The 24,276-nt window shown below is 44.2% G+C and overlaps 1 protein-coding gene across 1 annotated transcript in view; it reads right to left on the bottom strand.

Moving 5' to 3' along the window:
• Positions 1–4,359: 4,359 nt before the first annotated feature.
• The window catches only part of Pgm5 (phosphoglucomutase 5), a 155,732-nt gene continuing 135,815 nt past the window's right edge, over positions 4,360–24,276 (bottom strand). Inside the window, exon 11 of the mRNA XM_041660998.1 lies at positions 4,360–5,745. Within this exon, the coding sequence (XP_041516932.1) occupies positions 5,656–5,745 (90 nt within the window). The 3' untranslated portion in view covers positions 4,360–5,655. The remainder of the gene's footprint in view (positions 5,746–24,276) is intronic.

The raw sequence follows: 24,276 nt of genomic DNA, 5'->3' as shown, positions 1-24,276 counted from the left end.
AGAGGCCAGCCACCATGATGGGCACGGGAGAAGAGCCTTTGGAAACTCACAGGGAATGATGGCATCTTTCAAGAAGAGTGTCATCAAGGTGGGACTTGGTGTCCATGGTCTCCACTCCTCCACTGATGCAGAGATAACACATAAGAAGTCGAAAGAGCAAAGACCTGGTCCACGAAGCACACCTTTGTGAATAGCCAAATTCACAAAGTCCTTGACAATGAGGGAACCACTGGATAGGGAGGCCACTGATGACTGTTGAGCAGGAAGGTGACGATTTATTGACAATACAATTTGTCATTCCTTTCTTGTCATCTCTTTCCATCCCCCTATCAAGCAATTTTCCCTACTGGCTGGAATGACAAGCATTATTGGACTACTATCCAGATTTGCACACAGAATAGTTTTTCTACCACCAGGGGTCAGATGAACCCAGTGTTAAGTCTGGTTTGCAAACACTATGCTAGTCTCTGCAAGGCAATAAATTTTGTATTCTAAGTCTTTTTGTAATTTATTTTGTGGGTGTGTATTGTACATGTATGTGTATGTGCCCAAGTGCATGTGTATGAACATGCATGGGGTAGTCGGGGCTGTTGTTGCAGATAGGCTGGCTGGCAATTGAATTTCCAGGGATCTTTCTGGGGTTCCTGACATGAGTAAGGATTTAAGCTGCTCCTCACACTTTCACAGCAAGCACGCTAACCCCTGAGCCACCTCTCCAGTACCTCCGACTTTCCTCCTTCCTCCTTCCATCCTCATTTTCTCCCTCCCTCCTCTCTCTCCCTCCTCTCTCTCCCTCCTCTCTCTCCCTTCTCTCTCTCTCTCTCTCTCTCTCTTTCTTTCTTCTTCCTTCCTTTGGTCACTTTTTGTATCAGAAAAAGAAATCATTCGAGGACCCTAAGTCATCGTAGCATTTTCCACATAGAATCAAGATGAGTTTATATTCCTACAAACCCAAACACGACTGACACCAACTGCTGCTTCAGAAACAACCTGGTGCTTCCTTTTTAAAAAGAATAGTAAAATCGAACATGGTGGGACACACTTGTAACTCAAGCACTTGTGAGGTAGAAGCTGGAGAATCAGTTCAGTGTTAGAAAGGAGGGAGGGAGGGGGAGAAGGAGGGAGGGAAAGAGAGGGAAAGGGAGGGAGGGAGGAAAGAGGAGAGACAAAAAAGAAAAAGAAAAACAAATCAGCACCAAAACATAATCCTTGACATGTTTCTAACACAAGTACTCTGATTCAGGAGTCAAGAACCCAGGTATCACGAAAAACAATCTTTGATTTTTGAGTCTCAGCAACTAAATTTCACCGGGCAACCAAACAAATGTGTCCTGCTGTGTGTAGCCAATGGCACATTATTATCCCTGGCAGGATGCAATCAGGGACAGCAGTGCTGGCATCTTCCTTCTCTCTCTGGTGTGTGATAAATGAGATGTTGCTGGGTTAGGAACCATGGTCCTGTGGATACTGAGGAGGGCATGTGGACTAGGAGACAATGGAGAGAGGAAAGTCTCCATGGCAGAGGACTCTCACCATTCTTCCTCATCCCCCAGTGTGAATCTTAGTGCCCCCCCCCACCCCCAGTGAACAGTTTCATGTTGTTCAACAAGTTTAAATAATTGTCGCCAGCAACTAGAAGATCAGAGTGGCAAGGTCAGTATACAGTACATGATGCTGGATCTTTGCATAGCTGAGATGGACTGGCTCTCTGTCTTGACCCCTCCACGCAAAACCTCACAGGTTTTTGTTTGTTTGTTTGTTTTGTTTTTGTACTGACACATCTGTTTGTCTATTGTTTTTGGTGAAGCATCATTCAAGCTCACCTACAGGGCATGGCACATGCTAGGTGCTGAAAGAAATGGAAAGAGGAGAGAGAATCATGGATTTGTTACTCCACTGTGGGCTCTCAAGCTCCATGACAACCCCGGTGACTCACACAAGAGTGAGCTGGCTATTGCAGGGGCTATTTCTGTGGGTAAAGCCTCTAGCTGGTTGAAGTAGTTGAGCAGGCATTCTGCTAAGCTCTGCTCCCTCAGCTAAGCTCTTACTGTTTGTAACTGTTGATGAGCCAAACGCCGATTTACTACTCATGGGCATGGAGTCATCTTTCTGTCATTATCAGTTCCCACAAACGCTTTGTCATCCTCTACATCAGTCGTAGCTCATGGATCCGGCCACCAAAACTCCCAGGTCATGATACTATGATTCTTGCCATGGTTTAGTGTGGCCAAATCTAGCATAGGGCTGCACCAAGGATGCCAATCAATCTAAGGATTCTTGTATGAAAGCGTTCATGACCTGCAAATATGGTGGATGCATTTTGCAATTTGGAATGGAAAGATCTGATTAATGTTCTCTCTCTAAAGATGGCTACCCTTCCGTGTATGTGTACGTGCATGTGTGTACATACATGTGGAAGCCAGGGGTCAATGTCAGGTGTTCTCCACCTTAGTTTCTGAGACACCTTACCACCTGAACCATCTTCCTAACCCCCTCCTGGATTTTAAAAGTGTGATGAAGAAGTTCAAGAGTCTTCGGTGAAACAAAACAACCTTTTGTTTTGGGGGAATGGCTGACAGCTGGCAGGCAGGGTATTGAACATCCAGGTGCCCCCCCTTAAGTGCCTCCCTGGCATATATGCACACATATCTCCAAATCCCCTAGATGAATTGGATTAGGCACTGCTTTGGTAAAGAACTACTACGTGTGTGTGTGTGTGTGTGTGTAGTGGTGGTGGTGGTATGCCACCTTCCAGAGCATATGTTGCAACAAGGGATCCCCTGGGTTCTAGAAGATCTCCAGAGGGGCCCTAATAGTTACCTCACTATAAAATAGCCTCTTGTTTGATTCACCATGCTGATTCCCACAAAATTCTTGTATATCTCATGTCACTTACTCTTAATTAAAAAAAATATTGTCTGTGTGTGTGAGTGTGTGGGGATGATGTATATGCCAGGCCACACAGGAAGACCAGAGGACAATTGTGGAGTCAAATCTCTCTTTGAACTCAAGCCATTCAATAGCCATGTGCAGTAAGCATCTTTACCTACTCCCCTGTCATCTCACTGACCCTTGGGTCATTTGATCTTAAAGGCTGATTCTGGTCCTCCATCTTTAACAGGAGGAGTATCAGATAGTGAGGTTTGCTAACTTTCATCCCTCATCAGAGTAACGCAAGAATTCATGTATGCAATCTTGGTTTAAAGCAGAAATAATACCCCAACAGTATAAACTTGAGAGGGCTTGGACCCAGGTCGTGTCCTAGAATCATGGAGAGACCTGCTCTTTGTTAACACAGCTGAGAAAAGATGAAAGCCATGGAGATTTTGTTCTACTTGATGCTATATCCTATGTCTGCACAAATTCCAACCATCACCAACCTCTGGCCCTCAAGGTCAGCCTCTTCTGTAAGCCCTTGACTATTCTGTTCTGCTGCTTCCATTCAGCTCTGGTAAATTAAACAAACACTAATTCCCAAGATACCCTATTCTTTAGGAGGTGTCTCCTGTTCCCAGTGTCCTACCATTCCGGAGTCAATTATTCTGCACGTGTTCCCATAGCTCATGCTTGCACTTCTAATGCAATACTGACGCCTCCCAACAACTTGTGAGTGTTGGTCACAGCCACCTCTTTCCATATAGTAAGTTCCTAAGAGCAGAGATAACTCCATACATCTTCTTGTTACATCTGAAAAAAGAATGTGCCTAGAATAGATACTCAACCAGTGTTTGCTCAATGGAAGAACAGATGGATGGATGGATGAATGAATGGATAATGAATGAGCAAATGAATTGATAGGTGACTATACATTGGGCTACTACACATATATAAAAAAGGGAACCAGACTGTTTAAGTTGAATAGCTTGAACTTAAAAATCAGTGATGATTTAAGTTCAGGAATTTGAGGCAAAAGTAATTGCTTACCCAGACAGAGCTGACATGCCAAAGGACTTGTCACATTGCATTGACAATGGCCACAGTGGATGAATGGATGGATGTTATCAGGGACCTTTACTCTAGAGATAGTGAGAATGACAGCTGCTATGAGGCAAACGTTTTCTATTCCTGTTCTATTTTCTATAATCGTTTTTTCATAATCTCAGCTCAAAGCCATCTTCCTACTTTCTGAAATAAAGACTGTAACACTGAAAGAACTAGATGCCATTTTAATTTTTGCTGATTCCCCAAACCAATTTTAAGCCATTTGTTTTTTTCTGTCCTATTTTTAAAAATCCAACCCCCAAGTCATTAGAGTGACCCACAGTCTTTGCTCTGCAAGGCTGACTTATCAGTACAGGTGACCACTCCTAGAACTGCAAAGTAGCAGGGGGCCCAAAGAAGCTGAAGCCCACAATCTTGTATGGAGGTTAAAATAATGAAGTTCGGTTTTATTGACTACTAAATGTCCTAGCAAGTTTTTCCACAGAAGCACAGAGAGAAAATGGAAACAAACACCTTTCAGGGAATGTTTCCTTGCTGCACTGACCTTGACTGCAGCAACTGCGCCAGGCTTAACAGCCAAAGGGCACTAGGTCATCTCCACAAAAGCCATGATGAGTGAACCTACAGTTCCCAAGGAAGCCAAACATAAGCAAACAGATCCCGTGTCTGACTGAGGACTCTGCCCCAGTCCACGTGCCTGCTGGAGCTGCCAGGTCCCCTTTCCTCACAGGCAAAGAAAGCTGGTTGTGACAATCCACCTCTCTGTCTCCTAGGGCCCACAACTCTCCCACTAATTATCTTAGCCCCTCCTGGTCTCCTTCATCCAGCCACTGTGAACAAGATCAGACCGCACAGTAGTACTCTTCCTCGGAGGAGTTATACAAACCCACGTACTGGCTTCCATGACATAATCAAGAAAGCTTTTCCCATCATGTTCAGTCTTTTCCAGAAAATCCTTCCCCACCTGCACAGGAAATGGCAACATTCAGAAGGATGCAGCCAGCTTGGTAGCTAAATTAATGATAGACGCAAAATAAGAGAAGAAAACACCCTTTTATACGTCTTGTTGGGGGCGTGCCATTGCGAGTCATAGAAAACTCCAGAAGATGCGAGGGAGGCAGTGTATAGATGGTGGGAGGCTGGGGGAGAATGGACCATTGGGTGGCTGGTGGGAGAGGCGCATCCTAGACGTTCCAACCCTTTCACCTTGGTAGATCTGATTAGGAGTGCAAAGTCGAGTCCTCCACGTTGGTGAGGTCTTCTGCTTACCCAAAGTCTTTCAAACATAAGAGTCTCTCAGCCTCTCTCTCTCTCTCTCTCTCTCTCTCTCTCTCTCTCTCTCTCTTTCTCTCTCTCTGTCCCTGAATCTTTTTTCACAAGACACCAGAAATACACAGGGGCTGATTAATAGTTTCCTAGTGCAGCTATCTCTCTCCAAAGGGGGAGCTCATGGATGTGGTGAAATACAGATACCAAACAATAGTGAAGCTTTGACAGACAGCTAAAGACCCTGCTGCACTTGGAGGAACTGAACAAACCAAACCAAGAGGAGTGTTTACCCTCCCTCCCCACCCTCATTTCATCTTACCCCCTCCCCCAACAGCAAAATAGCTTTTGTTTCCCCAAAGTCCTAAGAGGCACAAACAGGAAGCAAGAAGGCACGGTGAAGCGTCTCTCCTCTCTCATCTCTCGGGGTGCTCTTCTGCCCTGTGCTCAGGTGATGACGGTGGGCCCCCTCCGGCCAGTTCTCTCATGAATCTGGGAGATTTTCAGCGCGATGGCTATGAGAGGGCTCAACACTGCCTGCAAAAGAGAGGAGGACAATCACCAGCTGGCAATCAGCTACAGCATGGGCTTTGGGACGGAATTCTACCACAGGGGCATGGATTCAGAGTGTCTTTTACAGCCTGCAGGCAGTGACTGGAATGGGCAGGACACAGAAAACTGCTCTGTGAGGTCTCACTCAACCCCAGAGAAATTAATTCATGGTGGGACAAGCATGAGCCTCCTGCTAAACAAGGCTGTGAATTCAGGAAGGCTAGAATCCACAGCTATCATAATCCGAGTGGCAGAAATATTAATCTAGGCGCATGTGGGGTAAGGTATTACTTGAGGGGCTATTTTATATAATTAAACTGTGTAACTTCAATAACGAACAGCCACAAAATAATTTCACTTTGTTCAAATAATTATATTGAAATAATTTCAATTTAATTGCCCCCAATAAATACTAAGATGTGAATACACATATAGACGGGTTTTTCTTTAAAAATGAAATTTAGTATTTTAGAGACAATAGAGAATGGTGATTATCTGTCGAACTAGATATGCACGAAATATGGTAAAATATCAAAGAGAAATCGAAAAAATGAAAAAAATCCTTCAGCTTGCTTCACAATCACACTAGAAACTAGGAGAAAAACTGTAGGATGCAAACTGGCAGTCAAAAGGCTGCTTGGTAGACTCTGTGATCTTTTATTATAAAATCAACCTATATTTTCTCAGCTGTCAAATGTATGCCTCTGGTATGCACCCCAGTTGAAAGCAGCACCTTTCTTTGGTGAGGTCTTACTATCCTTTTTGCTCTGGTGAGTTATCAGCCTGCCATTTGGATCTCTGACCCCAGGGATCGCCAAGAAGACCATGCTCTGCATTCATCATGGCTTTCTGGAAAGCTGGCCTCTGCAGCGATACGGTGGTTGTGTCAGTGGTGTGGCGTGTACATGCACCGTGCTAGTCCTCAATGCAGCTTCACAGTAAGCATATCCTTGAAAGTTGTTGGCCAGAATCAACCTCCCTGGTTGGGCTATGGTTTAGATATGGTTTGGGTTTACCCTCTTGTGTGTTAAAAGCTTATCCTTGGGTGGCAAGGTTGGGAGACAGTGGGCCTCTCTAAAACTGTGAGCCCAAAGAAACCATGTCTCCTTATAAGAAAATTAACTGGGAAATTTCATCATAATGATGCAAAGTTGATTAGTACACTGAATAAAGGGTACAAATAATAATAGTTTACATGGCTATGTCTCACACTAGGTGGTGGGTTTGGAGCCGGAGAGATGGTTTAGTAGTTAAGGGTCCTTGCTGCGTTGCAGAGGACTTGAGTTTGGTACCCAGCACCCATATGGAAGTTTACAACTTCCATTCCCAGGGATTTAATGACCTCTTCTGACCTCCACAGGCACCAAGCATTCAAGTGCTGCACAACCATACATACAGGAAAAACACTCATACACATAAAATAAAAGGGGCAGGTTTTCTTTACCCAGCCTTGAAATATAGCGAGCTTTCGCATTCCAGGCATACAGTTCAGAAATGACGCTATGTGACTTTACAGACTGAGTTCCAAGGAGGCCCTGGAGCATCCCACCAAGCCCTAAGCAGTCATGTCACGAAACCTGACTCAGGCCTACAGCACGACTATGAAGATTCCTCCAGAGCATCCCAGCGCCAGCCCTTGGGGTCACTCACCATCGGTTTCCCAGTTTCCCCACCAGACACTGACATCATAGAGGTGGGTAGGGCAAGCTATTCCAGAGCCATGTTCAAATTCCTGGCTGTCAGGATCCGTGGGCACACAGAATGTGTCCTTGCGATGCGCTGCTAAGCTGTGAGGAAGCTTGTTAAGTAACACCCACTGATGACGGCAGCCAAGGTCACAGGGCTTCCTTAGGCGAGGAAAGGGTTAAGTGCTGAATTATACAGGAGATTCTATAGTAAGAGGTTGACTGCCTCTATAGGATGAGGTGGGCAGGGGCTGGCTTTATTTCCGCCTCCAGCACAAACTAGACAAGGCATTTAGTCTCTTGTGTCTTACTTTTCAAATTGGAATCTAATAATAGCTCCTACCACAGAGTCATGAGCATGGAACCGGGTGATGTATGACAGTACTTAGCAAAGTGCCTGTCACATAGTCAACATTCAATTAATAGTAGATATTTACACATTATAATATCATTAGCAAAGGCTCCCCGGCAGTTTCAAGTCAGGATACTTTTGCGAGTGTTAAGAGGCTCTCAGAGAACAGAATGTTTGGCTGGCTCTTTTCTCTATGGACCAGCAATTTTTAAAATTCACATCTGAAAGCCGTACCCTGTCTGCCTTTAAAGTGACACCAAGCCACATTTCAGAGCTGTTCTTGCAAATTGATCCTAAAGAGCATGGGCGAAAGAACCTTTTGATCAACATGGCAGGGGTCCTCTCGGTCAACACACTCCACATCTGACAGCAGCATTACAAAACAGGCTGGCACCATGGTTACCAAGCAGCCAGATGTATACACAGCTGCGTTCCCAGTAGCATCCGACCCTGCAAGTCAGGGCTGTCAAGGGTGACCAGGAGGCCTCACCCAAGTACATGTGTAAATTCGGAGTAGGTACACCTTGCCACTCACAAGGAACACAACAGCCTACACAAGGCAGTGGGCTGAAGTATTGGATTTTTCTTCTTCTTCAACAGTTTTCAGCAGAGGACACCGAGTGCCTGCTATGACTCCAACACTACTCTCAATCCACATATCGAATATGTCACTTTTTCGATGAGGACATTGAGGCCTGGAGGCCGGACTGGATAATGCTCTGATCTGAGCCTCCCAGTTGGGCTATTATTAGCAGAGATGACCCCTCATCCACAGGGAAACTTTCCTTTCCTGAAAGTTGTGTGTGTGTGTGTGCTGGAGGGGGGAGGGGTGTCTTTTATGCTTTGTTTTTGTTTTTTTTTCTGTTGTTGTTATTATTTTTAGAGTTGTCTGAACGCCTGTAGTGTAAAAGCGTTCTGTTTCAGGGCTGGCATTTGAAATCTGCCCTTTGAAAAGAATGTGAACCATTGTAACTCCAGTTCCAGGGGAATCCAACATCCCCTCAGGGCTTCTGAGGGCATTGCGCTCTTGTGGTGATCAGACATACATGCAGGCAAAGCACCCATACACATAAAAGAATGGTAAACTTTTATAACCACAGAGGATGTGTTGAATTTAATCTACTTGAATTATATGTGAAATTGATGTCCGCACTCTGAGGACAGCCTGAGTGGTGTCACCTGGTTCTCGTTAGCTGTACAGTCAGCAGCGCATACTGCCTGCACCGAGAGGTTCCAGCAGCGCCATTCTCTGAGACTAAAGGCTTCTCTGGCTCCCTTCAGAAGAATTTTGGCCATAAATGAACGACACATCTTATCAAATGCATTCTTTGCTTTTTTATTGCTTTGATTTCTAAGCTAATTGCCTTTGTGATAGTGGCAGAAGCCTTTCACTCCCATCTAGCCGTAGTTAATGTTTACAGCTGTCTCTGTGTCATGCAGAGAACTTTATGTTTATGTCAATTGGAGAGGTATCGATTTATGCCCATTAAGTTGGGTGTGTTAACTAATCTATAGTAGCACTAATAGTATGTTTGCTTGGTCTAATAATTACTGAAGCAGGGTTAAGAATATCCTAGGATTACAAAGGATTTCTTTACCTTTTTTTTTCTTATACTTTCTCTAGTCTTTTGGTTTAGAGATTTACATTTGTATTTCCTGGGAGAAATTAAACCATTTTGAAGAGTTCCTCTTTATCTTTCACAATGAGTTTGACCTTAAAGCCTATCTTATCTGAAATGACGAATGCTGTTTTTGTTATTGTTGTAAGGCTGTACGTGTGCACAGGCGTGTGTGTGCACGCGTGCTCCCACACGAGCTCGCGCGCGCACACACACATCTCAGTTTTAAAACACTCAGATTCTGATTTTTTTAAAGATCTCATCCTTTTAAAATCTCTTTTGTGGGGGATGTAAGGAATCTTGAGTGAATGTGTCTTACAATGACACAACCCTATCAAGGGCCCCAATGCCTCAGACCTATGGAAATAACAAAGTCTTCCCTGGTAAGATTCATAGGGATGCCAAAGCCCTCCTCTGGTCCAAGTGTGAGTGTTGATGGTGTGTGCAGAAACTGTCAAGCACATTTTCCTCTTCAGTGATGGCTGCAGCCTGAGACTGCTCCCTAGAGACCTCCTGCCCAGATTAGCTAACCCTGCCTCCTTGTTCAGTCATGGACCATAAAGCCCCCCACCCACCTTGTTCATCTGTGTACAACAAGTATGCCTTCTTGATGCAGATTATAAAATAAACACGCTGAGGTTCTGGGCTGCTGCTGCAGTTGGTGCCGCTATCACAGGGAGCACAGTCCTCCCTGTTCCAGCTTTTCCGTCTGTCTGTGTGTCTATCCTCTCTTCAGTCAAGTTTTCAGGACAGCACGCTCTTTGTTTCCATTCCTGTCACACTTTATTTCAGAATCCATCTGGGATGATGTTCCCTGCTCTGACATGATCTTGGGGGACTTCCTCATGTGCGGGCCAGCTGCGGCACTACTTTTCCTGTGTCGGCTGCTGGAAACGCTCTTCCGCTTGCTTGCATTTTACAAGAAGGGTGTCACTGCATTGGGAACTCTAGACTCCAAGTGCTTTGACTCTCGTCCTTTGACCTTCTAAAACTTATTTGTCAACAAAACAGTTACTTCTTTGACTTTCATTTTCTGTTATTCCAGTCTGGTTTATCTAGACATGAGTTAATAATTAATTATATCTTCTGTTTGGCCTTCAAGTTCCATTGCTTTTCCAGGTTTTGCCTGTACCCCAGGGCCTTCTCCTCTCCTTTTGAGACTAATGAATCATGCTGGAACTGCTCACGTAACTTTCACGTCTCGCACCCTCTCTTCTATTCCCCCGCTTCATCTTTCCAGTTGTGTTACATCTGGTTTCTGCAAACATAGCCTAAGTTTGCTAACAATCTCTTCCGCTGTGGATAAAACCATAATGTCTTAATTTTGACTATCATTTTTAGTTCTTTAATTGCTTTTTCATTCTGAAGATTTATTTTTATTTATGTGTATGAACGTTTTTGTCTGTGTTTCTGGGTGTGCACCACGTGTGTTCCTGGCGCCCAAGGAGCCCAAAAGAGAGTGTTAGATAGTTTGGAACTGGAGTAACAGACAGTTAGGAGCCACTTTGTGCTTTGTGGGAAGTGAACCTGGGTCTCTCGCGAAAGCAGCAAGTACTTTTAGCTGCAGAGGGCCATCTCTCTAGTCCCCAACATCCTGATTTTAAAAAATAATTAATTTCTAGTTATTTGCTGATAACTTTATGTCTAATGTTTGAAATCCATGAGTATGGTGAAAATAATTGTTTTATAGCTGGTCAGATGCATTCCCATATAGCTGGTCTCTTTTGACTGTAGAGAAGGTTTGTTGATTCTGGTACATATGCTTTGTCTTTCTAGGTGACCTGCAAACCTTCACTTGTGGTCCATCTTGTTTGAAAAGAGGTTATACACATACCATGAGGCATCAGACCCTGTCAGCTTCCTTCATTTCCTTTTGGGAGATTTCTGGGGGACCCAGCGGTTATTGAACTTAAGGCTCTTTGATTCCCACCTTTATCATGTTCTTTTCGTGTTACCCCCTAGCACAGGGTTGCCATGAGGATCTCCTGCCTTTGGTGGGAGCTCTACTTATTTTTCCTTCAGCCACAGGAAGCTGCCACCAGTCTGCCTCACTGAGGTCTCTTTGGCTAATCCTTTTCATAGCAGAGCTGGTTGTAACGGAGCAGGCTGTCCACCTGGCCCCCTTGTCTGTCACCTAGACCCCGTGTAGATAAATGTCCTAGACAGAAAGGGTCCTGGCTCATCTCCCAAACTCCATCTCCTTGTTTCTGCTACTGCTTTAGGGTAATGGATATCTCTAAAAATATGTTTTTATGGTTGTCTTTCTGTTTGTTTTCATTGTCTGATTTCCAGATGGTTTGAATTACCTAGACCATTGCTAGCAACCTTTCACACAAGGTTTGTTCGAATTTTCTAATTATATTACTGCCAATTAAAATACAATATATATGAAAATTAAAATACTTTATCTTAAAACCAGAAAATCGAGCAACCTTGATGTTATATATTAATATAACTGGAGAGGGGTTGGTGTTTCCCAAATTTTTACCCCACCCTACTGTTTTAGACACCCCAGTAGACACTCAGGGCCTGTGTTGGTGGGTTTCTGAGTTTTTTACCATGAAAAGCAACAATGGAACAATGAAATAATGCTGAGAGCGTGTGAGTGGGGGAGTGTGGATTATACCTCGATAACACACACCCAAAGATCTAGGACAGTCTCATTTATTTTTTTTTCTCTTTTTCCGACACAGATTCTTGCTATAAACTTGAAGACCATTTGGGAAGGCTGACAGATTAACACGGAGCCCAGAAACCTTTAGAGGAAGAAGGAACTGAGGTCCCCGTCACCTGCACTGGTCCCAAGGATGCAAACTCTCAGCAGGGACTCCTCTGAACTGACCATGGCTCAGGCACAGATCTGTAATCTACAACTGTCCCCAAGCACCTGGTCCTTCCCCAGGGTACACAGCAGCCTGACAAACAACAGTAAGACAGTCTGATTCTTCTCTTAGGAATAATACTTTTATTTATTTCTTTGAGAATTTTGTAAGCAAGAAAAAAAAACATATTTGCTTTCCTGTTAAACACCCCATTTCTACATGTTGATAACTCATAATAATGTAGATAAGGTAATAGAAAAGTTCCCTGCAAATCAAAGCATCACAGTATCAAGGCTCTAATCATTGGCGCATAGTAATATTAGGAGATAGGTATTTAGTATGGATAGACCATAGAACAGGAAGAAAGAAATTGTGCAAGGCAAGGGGAGAAATAGAGGGATAGGTCAAAATAAAGAGTGACTAGACCACAAAGTGATATTTGGATATCACTTGGTAGGTCAATCATTTCCTTTGGAATATATGTATTTTAATTGACTACTGATACTTAAACTGGAAGACAAAGACAACTCAGACAGAAAACAGACATATTATTTTGCTAAATAAATATTTGTAAACAAAAGAAAAAGAAAGAAAGACAAACTAGGGTGAGAGGAATGGGCTGAATAGAGATACCCAGGCCCTGGGTCTATGGTGACAAGGACAGTTCTCACTGAGTGGAGCCCTGAGTATCAGCTCTTTTCTCCTCTTTCTCTTTCATCCTAGGAACTGCCAAGGCCCAGGCAAGGACTTCAATAGGTTCGATGTTGGAGGTCCAGCACCACCATGTCTTTTCAGGCCAACCCTTGGTAAGGCCATTCTGGATGGGTAATACTGCTTCTCTCTCTCTCTCTCCCTCCTTCCCTCCCTCCCTCCCTCCCTCCCTCCCTCCTTCCCCCCTTCTCTCGTGTGTGTGTGTGTGTGTGTGTGTGTGTATGTGTGTGTGTGTGTGTGTGTGTGTGTGTGTGGAGGGGAGTTAGTAGACTCTCTGTACAGCTTCTCTCCCACAGCCTGCTTTACACAGCTGCTGTGCTGTGTGCTAGTCCCCAGCGCCTAGAGGACATTACATCCTAAGAGGGCTAGTCTGCTGGAAGAGAAAAAGATGTCAGAGTTAGACCCATCATCCTGCTAATCTGGGATTGTACCGCTTGAGGATGAGACCTGGGAACTCTCCTGGGGGATGCGTTGGTTTTCAGTGATTCTGTGCCAGACTGAAGGGTGTTCTCAATACTCCTGGGCATTTTTCAGAGGTGGAGAAGCATCTCCATATTTTTGAGTGGCATGTAGCACAACACCATAGTTAAGACCATAACTTTGAGGCCAGAATTTAGGTTCAAATGCCAGTTGTGCTATTTTTAAACCATAGGTAATTTAGATTTTCAGAGCCAATGTTTTCTCATATGTAAAACATAAATGGTTCATGTAAGCACCTATGGCTACCAATGACATTGGGATGTGGTAGCAATAAAATATGACATGCAGAAACCCACGCCATTCTATGTAGCAAAAACATGCTATATGCTGATGATGACTATTTTTGTTTTTCTTGAAGAAGGAAGCACACATGCCATAATAGTAGGTAGGACCAAGAACATTTTCTTCTATCCTGACAGGCTGACCTTTAGAACAGAGACAGCAAACCTCTTCCTTTATCTCCCTTTATCAACAAAATAAAGTTCATTTATCTTTTCTAATAAAAGATAAGATTAAAAAGAGATCAAGAACGTGAGAGAGTTCTCAGTTCTTTGAACAAAGGCCACTTAACTCTGCTGCACCCTAGGCCAGTGAGGGGCCTAGCCTACTTTCTGTTCCCTGCCCTGATCCCTGTAGCCAGCCAGAGGGAACACCCATCAGATTGCAGTTGGAGCAGACAATGATGAAAACAGTGGGGACAGACTGTCCCAGCCATTGACAAGGTGTTCCTTATGGGTATTAGCTTCCTAGGGCAACAGCAAGGATAGCTATGTTGAAGATTGGATATCCCAACATTGGTTGAGCTGCAGGGGTATAGAAAAAGAAAAAGGTTTACCATGAAGGTTGCTGAGTCTCACGAAGCAGACAGATCAGCAGGGCACTCGTGCATGCCACAGACCAAGGATGGAAAGGAGCCCACCATGGCAGAGGAGTTTTCCTTGCAGTACAAAGTCATTAGAGGGGTTTATGGATGGCCACTATACATTTTATGAATATACTTAGTCATAGGAGCATGGCTTTTTTCCCTTATTTCCTTCCTTCCTTCCTTCCTTCCTTCCTTCCTTCCTTCCTTCTTACATTCTGTGCCTTTAAGACTCAGCTGTCAAACAAACCTTAAGTGTTTTAAATAATTGCCTTTTCCAGAGTAATTCGTGCTGTGCTAGACTGTCTATCAACAAATTTAGCAAGACTTCCGTGTCTTGGAAAAATTTCAAATTAGAAGTTTCCTCACTTCATCCAGGGCTTATTTTGACTCTCTCAGCTTAGCTAAGATAACCATGAAAGAAAACAAGCTCACTTGTGGATTGACACTGAGGTAAGGTTTCCATGGAGACCCAAAATGAAACTGATCTTGTTTCCCTTTTTGTGAATTGGCCTGAAAAACAGGAAGAAATCTTCCCAGACTCTCAGAAATTTCTTTCCTTGGGTTGTTTTCTACATTCCTGGTAATTTTCCAGGTGTAGGAAGGCATGGCAGAGGTCATTACCCTCACAACTACATGGGAGTTGGGCTGGCATTTGAAGACTTATCTGCTAGGCAGAGGCACAAGAAATAAGCATCTCAAAGGTCACCTCCAGAAGACTTCTCTGACAGTAAGGTACACATGAGTCACCTGCGAGCTTGTGACAGTGCAGAATCCGCTCAGTGGGTCTGAGAAGGGGCCTGAGCCTGCAATTCTTAGATTTTTGGTTGCGAGTTTAGCTTTTAATGGCTGAGCCATCTCTCCAAACCTTAGCCTGCAATTCTAAGAAGCAGCCTGCTGCCGTGGATCAAGGATCCATTGGGAAGTGAAGGCTCCATTGGGATCCATTGGGTAGAAGTTTGATAAACATAAAAATATACTTGTTTTGTAATTCCTTATCATTGTTTTACTTGCTAAAAGTGAATTTGTAATAACTGCCCATTCTGAACCCTGTTATGAATTAGACAATGTTAACACAAGTGGGGGGGGGGAACCAGTTTCTTCATCTATAGACAAACACTCACAGAGTCAGGGACATTGTGACACATACACACAGCTGTAGAATCTCAGGACTACATCATCCAAGTGTCTTAACATTCTGGGAACACGACACTGGCCATCCTGACTGTAGCTCCTGAACATGGGCCTAAAGCAAAGAACAGAACACCAGAACAGACCCATTGCTTGGCGGGGATGCTGACTTTGGAAGTGAATCTGAGAGTTACCATTAAGGCATCTGTCCCTGGTGACCCTCCAAGGGAAGCTTGTTCACACTGGTGCAGCTTGTTCACACTGGTGCAGCTTGTTCACACTGGTGCAGCTTGGGCAGCTGCTAACAGTTTGGCATGGTTCGCATTCAGACTTTTCTTTCTCCGTCCCATTTAACTGTTTCGTCCAGCGTAGGTAAAATAGTATTCGTCTGTAAACCATGTCAAAGCAACTGCTTAAAGTGAAAAGAAAGAGGAGGAGGAGAAGAAACTTTCCAATAGGAAGCGAAATACCTGAAAAAATTAGACTTCAAAAGCTAAATATATTTTAAAACATTTCCATGTTTGGTTATACTCAAAAGATAAGAAGTTCAATCTCATGAGGGTCCAGTGTGCAGATTTTTATAAAATCTCGACATTCATCCAGATTCACAAATACACATAAATGCTAGTATAATTTTGCCTTTTTAAAAAATAGTTGGTTTTTATTTTATGTGCATTAATATTTGCCTGAATGTACATGCAGTGCCCACAGAGGGCAGAAGAGGGAGTAGGATCCCCTGGGATTAGAGTCACAGCTGGCTGTGAATTATCATGTAGATGCTGAGATTTAAACACAGGTTGATGGAGGAAGGTCATTGGCTAATAAAGAAACTGCCTTGGCCCATTTTATTGGTTAGAAGATAGGTGGGAGGAGTAAACAGAACAGAACGCTGGGAGGAAGAGGAAGTGAGGTCAGACTCCACAGCTCTCCTCTCGGGAGCAGACGCCTCAGAGAGATGCCATGCCCCACTCCTGGACAGACACACGCCATGAAGCTCCGACCCAGGATGGACTAGGCTAGAATCTTCCCGGTAAGACCGGTTCTCACAGATTATTAGAGATGGGTTGATCAGGATGTGAGAATTAGCCTATAAGTGCTAGAGCTAAAGGGCCAAGCAGTGTTTAAAAGAATACAGTGTCCGTGTAATTATTTCGGGGCATAAGCTAGCCGAGCAGGCAGCTGGGGTACTGGGGACGCAGCCCCGCCGCTCTTATTACTACAACAGGTCCCCTGGAAGAGCAGCCAGTGTTCTTTACCATGGAGTCATCTTTCTGGTCCTGTAATTTTGCCTTTTTAAAAATAAAAATCTTTAGATGAAGACATTCGGATGCATGCATCACTACTGTAAACTGAAACTGTGACCAGCTGTCATTTTCAGAAGCTGGAAAGAAAAGGCTCACATGGGACAGCCCTTAGTCTAAAGCTGGCCTTCTCTCAGTTCCTGTATAGCCTATGAAATAAAAACAGCTTTTATGCTATTAACTGATTTTTTTTTTACAAAAATACCCAAAGATATTATGACCTGTTAGAATCTGAAACTCAAGTTTTGGTACCCATAAATGTAGTTCCGTTGGGATGCTAGCCTCACTGATTTGACCATGTGGACTGCTTTTTTTAGCAGTCAAGAAGTTGCACATAGACCAGGGGAATTGTGCCCACCTCCCCACAACATCCCTACATTGCAGTCCCAATGCTACCTTATTTGGGGACAGAAGTCATTAAGTTAAACCAAAGTCACTAATTACATTATGACATATGCTATTTTTTGAATTTTAAATGTCTGCCAAAGGCCCATTTGTTAAACTCTCAGTCTCCAGTCTGGGGCACTATTAGGGATTAGAGTTTAGTAAAAGAAAGTTAGGCCACCAGGTACTTGCCATGAAAGGGACTTTTGTGACAAAGGTCTCTGCTGTTGCTTTTGCTTTCCTACCATCATGGAGGAAGCAGCTTGGCTCTGTCATGCATTTCCCACCCTGACATGCTGCCCCTACTGGAAGGCGGAAGAGTCAGCCAAGCATAGACTAAAGCCTCTGGAACCAAAAGTCTCTCTTCCTTCTCAGCGGACTGCCCCGGTGTTTTGCCATGGTGATGGAGCACTGACGTCACTGGTGTTCTTAGACAAAGGTGGGATTAGGACACAGAAACATCAGAGACAGAGAAGGCAACTGTGTTCTCACCAGGAAGGAAGGCCTAGAACAGCCCATTCCTCAGAGCCCCTAGAACAGTGCTCCTCAACCTTTCCAACGCTGTGACCCTTTAACAGGGTGCTTTATGCTGTGGTGACCCCAACCATAAACTTACTTCATTGCCATTTTGTAACTGTAATTTTGCTGTTGTTATGAATCGTAATGTAAATATCTGATGTGCTGGATATCTGACCTTCAACCCCTGTGAAAGGATCATTCGACCCAAAGAGGGTCACGACCCACAGGTTGAGAACCACTGCCCTGGAAGGAACCAACCCTTTGAATACCTGGACCTTAAACTTCTCTTCAGACTTGTGACATGGTGAGTTTCTTTTGCTCTGTGACATCAGTTCTCGCAAAGTAGTGCCGCTAGCCAAGACCCCACACTTTACTAACAGACCCTTTGAGGGAAGCTTGCCAGCACCTGCTCTCTGATGCTAATCATTCTGGTCAAGTCGGTAAATTTAACAAGAACATACCTGCTGACCAGCAACAGAAACTTCAGAAACCCTTCCTTCGATGAACCTACCCACCTTCCATTATCTCCCCCCCCACTCGGGAGTTTATTATGTCCACGTGGTAGAAATGGCCCACAAATGGCACATCTGCTTGGATAAATTGGGTCACCGAGCAAGTCCCGCTCCGTGTGCCTTGCTTTGAGTCAGGAAGACCTTGAATTTGCTCCACACTCTCTGTGGATGAAGGGGCCCTGAAAGATGGTAAAAGTGCACTAGCAGAGACTCATAAGCTCATCTCCAACCTTCCCCACAGCACAGAATGAGCAGAAGGGCACAGGCCCTGGCAGCTTCTTCTAAGAGTCAGGTTTCCAGATACTGTCAGCTCCAAGGGAAGCCTCCCCAGAATCCTGCCCACATTATTATTAACTTTAAAGAGGAGGTGCAGGGGAGGAAACAATAACAAAAGCTGGGATTTATTAAGCAAATTCATGAGGCATGCATGGGACAAACTTTTTACAGGAATAATCCGATTTACAGGTGGTTATAAAAATCCCATAAAATAAAAGGCGTCTGAGTAGTCCATTTGGAATGCTCTGATCAAATGACCGATATCCAAACAAGCTATGCACTCCTGTGGAACTGGAAAATGGAAGAAACAGGGCTGAAAAACCACACTCTTGACTCTGAAACTTGACCTCCGACCCAGATACTATCACTATGACACTTACTATATGTAAAAGACAAACAAACAGAAAACAGGACCTTGTTGGAGCATCTTCCCAAATTTTAGCTACCTGAAGAACCAGCTGGCTCTACCATTTTATATCTGCGTTTAGCCTGTCTGTTTAATCTGATACATTGGTATGCCAGGGCCTCACTGCTATGGGAGAGACTGCCCTCCTGGAGCTAGCTAAGTCTTAGAGATACCCAACAGCTTACACTAGAGTGCCCTCCGCCTGCAGGTCAGTGGCTCCCTTCATTAAGTTCATACTGAAGCCACTGTTTTCCTGCCCTGCATCTCCCAAAGCCATACACAGGCAGTTAGGGACAGGCCCTGTTCTCTGGAATGGAGCCTCCTGGAATTAGTCAAACTAGTCAATCCTAAACTTGCTTGCCTGGCCTAGCCTACTTTTATCCCAGAAAAATAATAGTGGCTTCAGCCTAAGGCTTCCCCTTGTTTCTTCTGCCTCCCAGCTGCAGCTAATACACTCTATGTGATCTGGTGGGTGGGTGTGTCCCCCACTTTAGGACTGTGAGTGATAAATCATTTTGTCAACTGGCAGTTATCTCCTGATCTGCTGGCCCTTTTATATCTGACAATAATGGAACCATGACTTAAAGCCACTCTCGTAGTCTCTCTGTTCCTAAACTGCGGAGTACAGAGGCCTCAGCCAACCAAACAGCACCTCACGGGACAATTTCTACCAACAGAAATGCTCAAAGATGAGCTCCCTCCCATCCCAAGCTACTTAGAACCAGGACTTCATTACCCCTTTTGGTATTTTCCTCCATCCCAAGACCAAATATTCTGCCATCAAAATACCCCCACCCTCACCCCAAGCTCCCTTTAGATCCCAGCATTCTGGGAGGCAAAAACAGGGACAAGGGACTCCCCTGTTGAGTATCTTGCACAGAATTATTTCTCAGTATGGCAGTAGGATAGCGGACTTCGAACGAGCTGAGCCAGCTGACTGCCTCTCTGGAGGAAATGCCATCTATCATGCCAGTGCATGGTTGTGAAGTGTGGCAGTGCCCTCTCTGGGTGCCAGTTGAAGACACTGAGTCCGGGGCTTTCTGCCAAAGACCTCAGGCCCTGACCAGGATCCCTGTGGACATTCATGTGCTGGGATGCACTCCACTTCTGGGCAAAGGCAATGATCTCCTAGCTGCACCAAAAGGTGCTGCCTGAAAGAAGTCCTGGATCACCACCAGCGGCGAGACTTGGGCAGCTTTCTATGAAAAGGCAGGCGTGGAAATGCTACCTTGCCGTGCAGTGGGACTGGAACGAAAGACACTAGAAAAGCCAGACAGGACCGGCCACAGCTTGTCAAACCCATTCATCTGGCCAGGAGTTGTGACTAGTGACCTTCTGTACTTGCGTGGCCAGCACAATTTTCATTCATGCTTTCTTCTGACACCGAGTAAATAAGATCCGGCAAGATTTGATGATGTGTGGACATAGACCACGTGGGTTTAACCAATGGCTGTTTAACAGCCCGTGTGCTTTGGACACAGCCATGCTGAGGCTCAGTGCAAACTGGCTGGTGAGAGTTGACATTGTATCTGAATTTTAGAAAATCAGTTGAGCAGCAGAAGAATCAGATCTTAAATGTTATATTTCCTTATATTCGTTTAAAAGTTAGTTTTGTTTTTGTTTTGAACTATGTGTATCAAGTAAAAATGGGACAATTCATTAGGATTTCTAAACCTTAAGCTAAATCCAACCTGAGTCCAAGGTCCAGGTACAATACTCTTTCTACTCCTCCGTGATCTTTTCTTAAGGCCACTAGGTTTTTTGGACAGGTTGTCAGCTTGATAGTCTGTCGTGAGCTTTGGAAAGAGAGCCTCTTCTGTTTCTGCTGCTCTATCTGAGATGTAAGATGGGCTCTGTCACAGGATTGGCATGAGGGATAAGCATAAGCGGTGTCTGTTTCTCACAGGTTCTGGGCAGGGGACAGTGTGGGTGGACAGGCTCGTCACACTCTCGGAACCTTGAAGAGAGTTCCGATCACAAAGGCTGGTTGAGGAAAGCGTCCATTGTCATCAAAACTCTAAACAGCTCTCCTGTGTGACACCCTGGAAAACGTCAGCCGAACTCTCAGTCTGAAGGAGGTTTTCACAGAGACTCGCAGCTCCAGAGAAATAACACAGAAATGGCTGAGTTGGAGTCTGGATTTCAACATTAAGGCCAGAAAAAGAAGGACTGTGGGTCTGGTGTTTTTTGTTTGTTTGTTTGTTTTTAAATTGCTTTTGTTTTGGGTTTTGGTTTTCCTCAGGACATAATTCAGCTAAACCAATAGAAACGTAAGAAAGCCTGTAAAGCAGGGCCGGGGACATGGCTCTGTAGGATAAGCACTTGCTGGGCCAACACAAGAACCTAAGTTCAGATCTCCATTGCCCACCACCCTCATCGACTATACACACATGTATGGGGCAGGTGTGTGCGCGTGCGCGCACACACACACACACACACACACACACACACACACACACACGGTGGTGGGGGAGGGAAGGGGAGGAGGAAGGGGGGAACAAGACAGTAATAAAAACAAAAGAACCTAGATAACTTTTTCTTTGTTGAAGATTAATTCTCCATGTGGCAGATTTGTGACAGTTTCTTTCTGCACCACTAGAGGGAAATCTAACCCACCCACTAGAACATGACCTCTCTCTCTCTCTCTCTCTCTCTCTCTCTCTCTCTCTCTCTCTCAACAGTATTGGCATTTTAAGGCTGAAAAATACTTTGAGACATTATCTTAATCAATCCTCTGCATTCTTGTCCATATTTTAAAATTATTATTTGAATCTCCATGGTTATAGAGACTTCAGAAACGTACAAACCAGCCGTCCTAGCGGGGCTAGTGGGAACATCACTATTGGGAACAGGGCCTGACAGCAGATCTGAATCTCTCCTCCTTCAGCTTGAGTTTATTTCCTCAAATTACATATTCATTAGCTATGGCGAACAGCTGGTCATCTTTCAGCACCTCATATTATTTTTAAATTTCTAAAGATGCCTGGGTCATCCATCTCTTCCACGGAAATGAGCCAGCTCCTTAACTCAGCCGTGGCGTTTATAGCCCAACTCTCCCGCCATGTCTTCTTTCTCTAAACTCAACCCGGCTCGCTTCTCCCTCCAGTTCTGTGCCCCATCACAGCAACACCTACTAAACTCTGCAGAGAAAAGGAAAATAAAGTATTTCCTCACGGATTTCTTCAGACCAGTGGCTGTTAAGACATTCCTATACAGATTTTCTTTCTAAATAACAAAATGGTAAAAACTGTATGTTTATAGTATGACTCAAAAATCATGCTCACTTTCCCTCACAGACGTATAAAGACGCATGCATACACGTTCATAGCCACACATGTTTTCACTGTATCACGAAGACGAACTGGCTAAGGAATGCCTATTTGTGTCACTTTGAAGTCTGTTATGTTTCAGACTCTCACATCATAAATGCTTCAATTTCTAATTCAGTTTTTAATTCTGTTCTTCAAGCCTTTGACTAATAATTCCAGGCTCTTTATTAGCTATAAAACACCACCAGCATGTATTGAGAATATTATCCTTTCAATAAGGTTGTAAAAAGCTACTCATTGCTAATAAAAGCAACGGGGAGAAAACTTGACATTTCCCCGTGTTTGTATGTCTGAAATGGTGAAACCCATATTTGGTTTTTGTTCCCAGTTCCTGGCATAGATCTAACTCTATTGGGGCTTCCTGCGTAATGAGTGTCTGTGTTGATTATATTCCCACCACACCCAAATTCATACTCACAAGGTGTCTTCAGGCTGGGCACTGCCTGACAAGGACACACCCACATGGTTAGACAGTTTGAACCTGTGGTGACTCCCTGACCCCTATGGGTAAGTTCAACAACCAAGGACAATGGCTTTATCAATCAATCAAGTTTAAGTAATGAAGCTTTCATTAAATCCTCTAAAGAGGGCTTGGAGAACTCATGGGAAGGTGAGCACAGAGAAATATGGTGTGGGAGGTGGAAGTGGAGGATGTTGAAAGGGTACAGAAGCTCCTCACCCATCCCCATACCTGGCCCTGCCTATTTCTTCCTTGGCCATGCCTGAGCTGTACCTTCTAGAACAAACCAGTAACAGTCACGTGGAGCCCTTTCCTGAGGTCAGGCAAAATGGAATTGAATTGAATTTTACTGAGTTCTTGGGACCCAGCTGATGTTAGAAGCTCAAAGAATTGATAAATGTGGAAAGACAAACCTCTTAACTACTGAGACATCCTTCCAGGTCCCGAAGGCAAATCTTTTAATAAAATCGAAGTAAACTTCCAGACACAGCATTGAATTCAAGCTCAGGTGAGGAGTCCTCGCCCCTTTGGAATTAACCATTAGTGTGATTGGGAGTCTTTCTTCAAACAAAACCAATCCAGAAATGACCTGTTCCATTGATCCGAACAACTCCTTATCTCAGTTTTCTCTTTTGCAAAACTAGATGATAATTCCACTGTGGGGGCAATGGAACAGGGGTCGGGGGGCAATAGTGTATATAAAGTATCTAGAATTGAGCCTGGCACACTGCAGATAACATTAAACATCAAACTGTGAGCATCTTGACACCTACATCAGGCCAACTGAATCTTTTCACTCCTGCCCTCTTCCTCAGAAGTCCCCATCTGAAAAGCCATACAGTTCTAGACCAGGATGGAAGTATATAGCTGGCATAACCACATGGCCAGCTAAGAGGTGCCAATCACACTGTAAGGATTAATAGATATCTTCACTCTCAAAAGTGCCCTGGCCTATCCAGTCTCTCCATAGACAACAAAGGGTCTCTATAGTGTCTATTTCTGAACTATAAATTATTATAAGAACTCAGAATGAAATGGCTGGTGGTCTTGAGTGATGCATGAATTAAACATAAAAAGACTCCTGGCATTTTAGTCACTCATCTGCTAGATGCAACTCATCAAAAACACATCAGTTCATCAGTTTCAAGAGTATTGGCTCCTTCCCAAGACTGGAGTACGCTGGGGTGTGGTTACATCTTGATTAGTCCCAAGCTGACCTTCATTCTCTGATAATGGAGCCCTTAATAAAACTTTCTTCCTTTTCCCTTTGGCTGTATTTTGTGCATTAGCTACTCCACCCACGTGCTCCTATGGACAGGGAGTGTCCAAAGTGAACACAATGAACACAACATTAATTTAGCAACCCTGCGGAGAAGCGGGATGGAAAGAATATGGAAACAACCTTACTGTTACCTGTAGGTAGCTATTAAATTCACAGGCAACTCTTTACAAGTTGCCTGTGAGTTTAATCCATCTCGGTTTGACCCTTTTTTACAAATTTCTACCAGCTGGCTGGAGAGCTCACTGGGGTCCTGGTTGCCAGTAAAATGAAAGTAACAGTGTTTGAAAAAACGATGTGAATTCTCAGCATCTGCCTTTGGGAAGGAAAGCTTCCTTTCCTCAAAAGCCAGGGACCATGGCTGGGCAAACACCTTCCCTCCTGCGGC

This window comes from Microtus oregoni, unplaced genomic scaffold (genome assembly GCF_018167655.1).
Source record: "Microtus oregoni isolate MIOR12 unplaced genomic scaffold, Mior012 000012F_ref0000307, whole genome shotgun sequence".
Classification (NCBI taxonomy): Eukaryota; Metazoa; Chordata; class Mammalia; order Rodentia; family Cricetidae; genus Microtus; species Microtus oregoni.
Note: the sequence above shows the minus strand (reverse complement) of the source record. Positions and strands in the feature narration are given on the sequence as shown.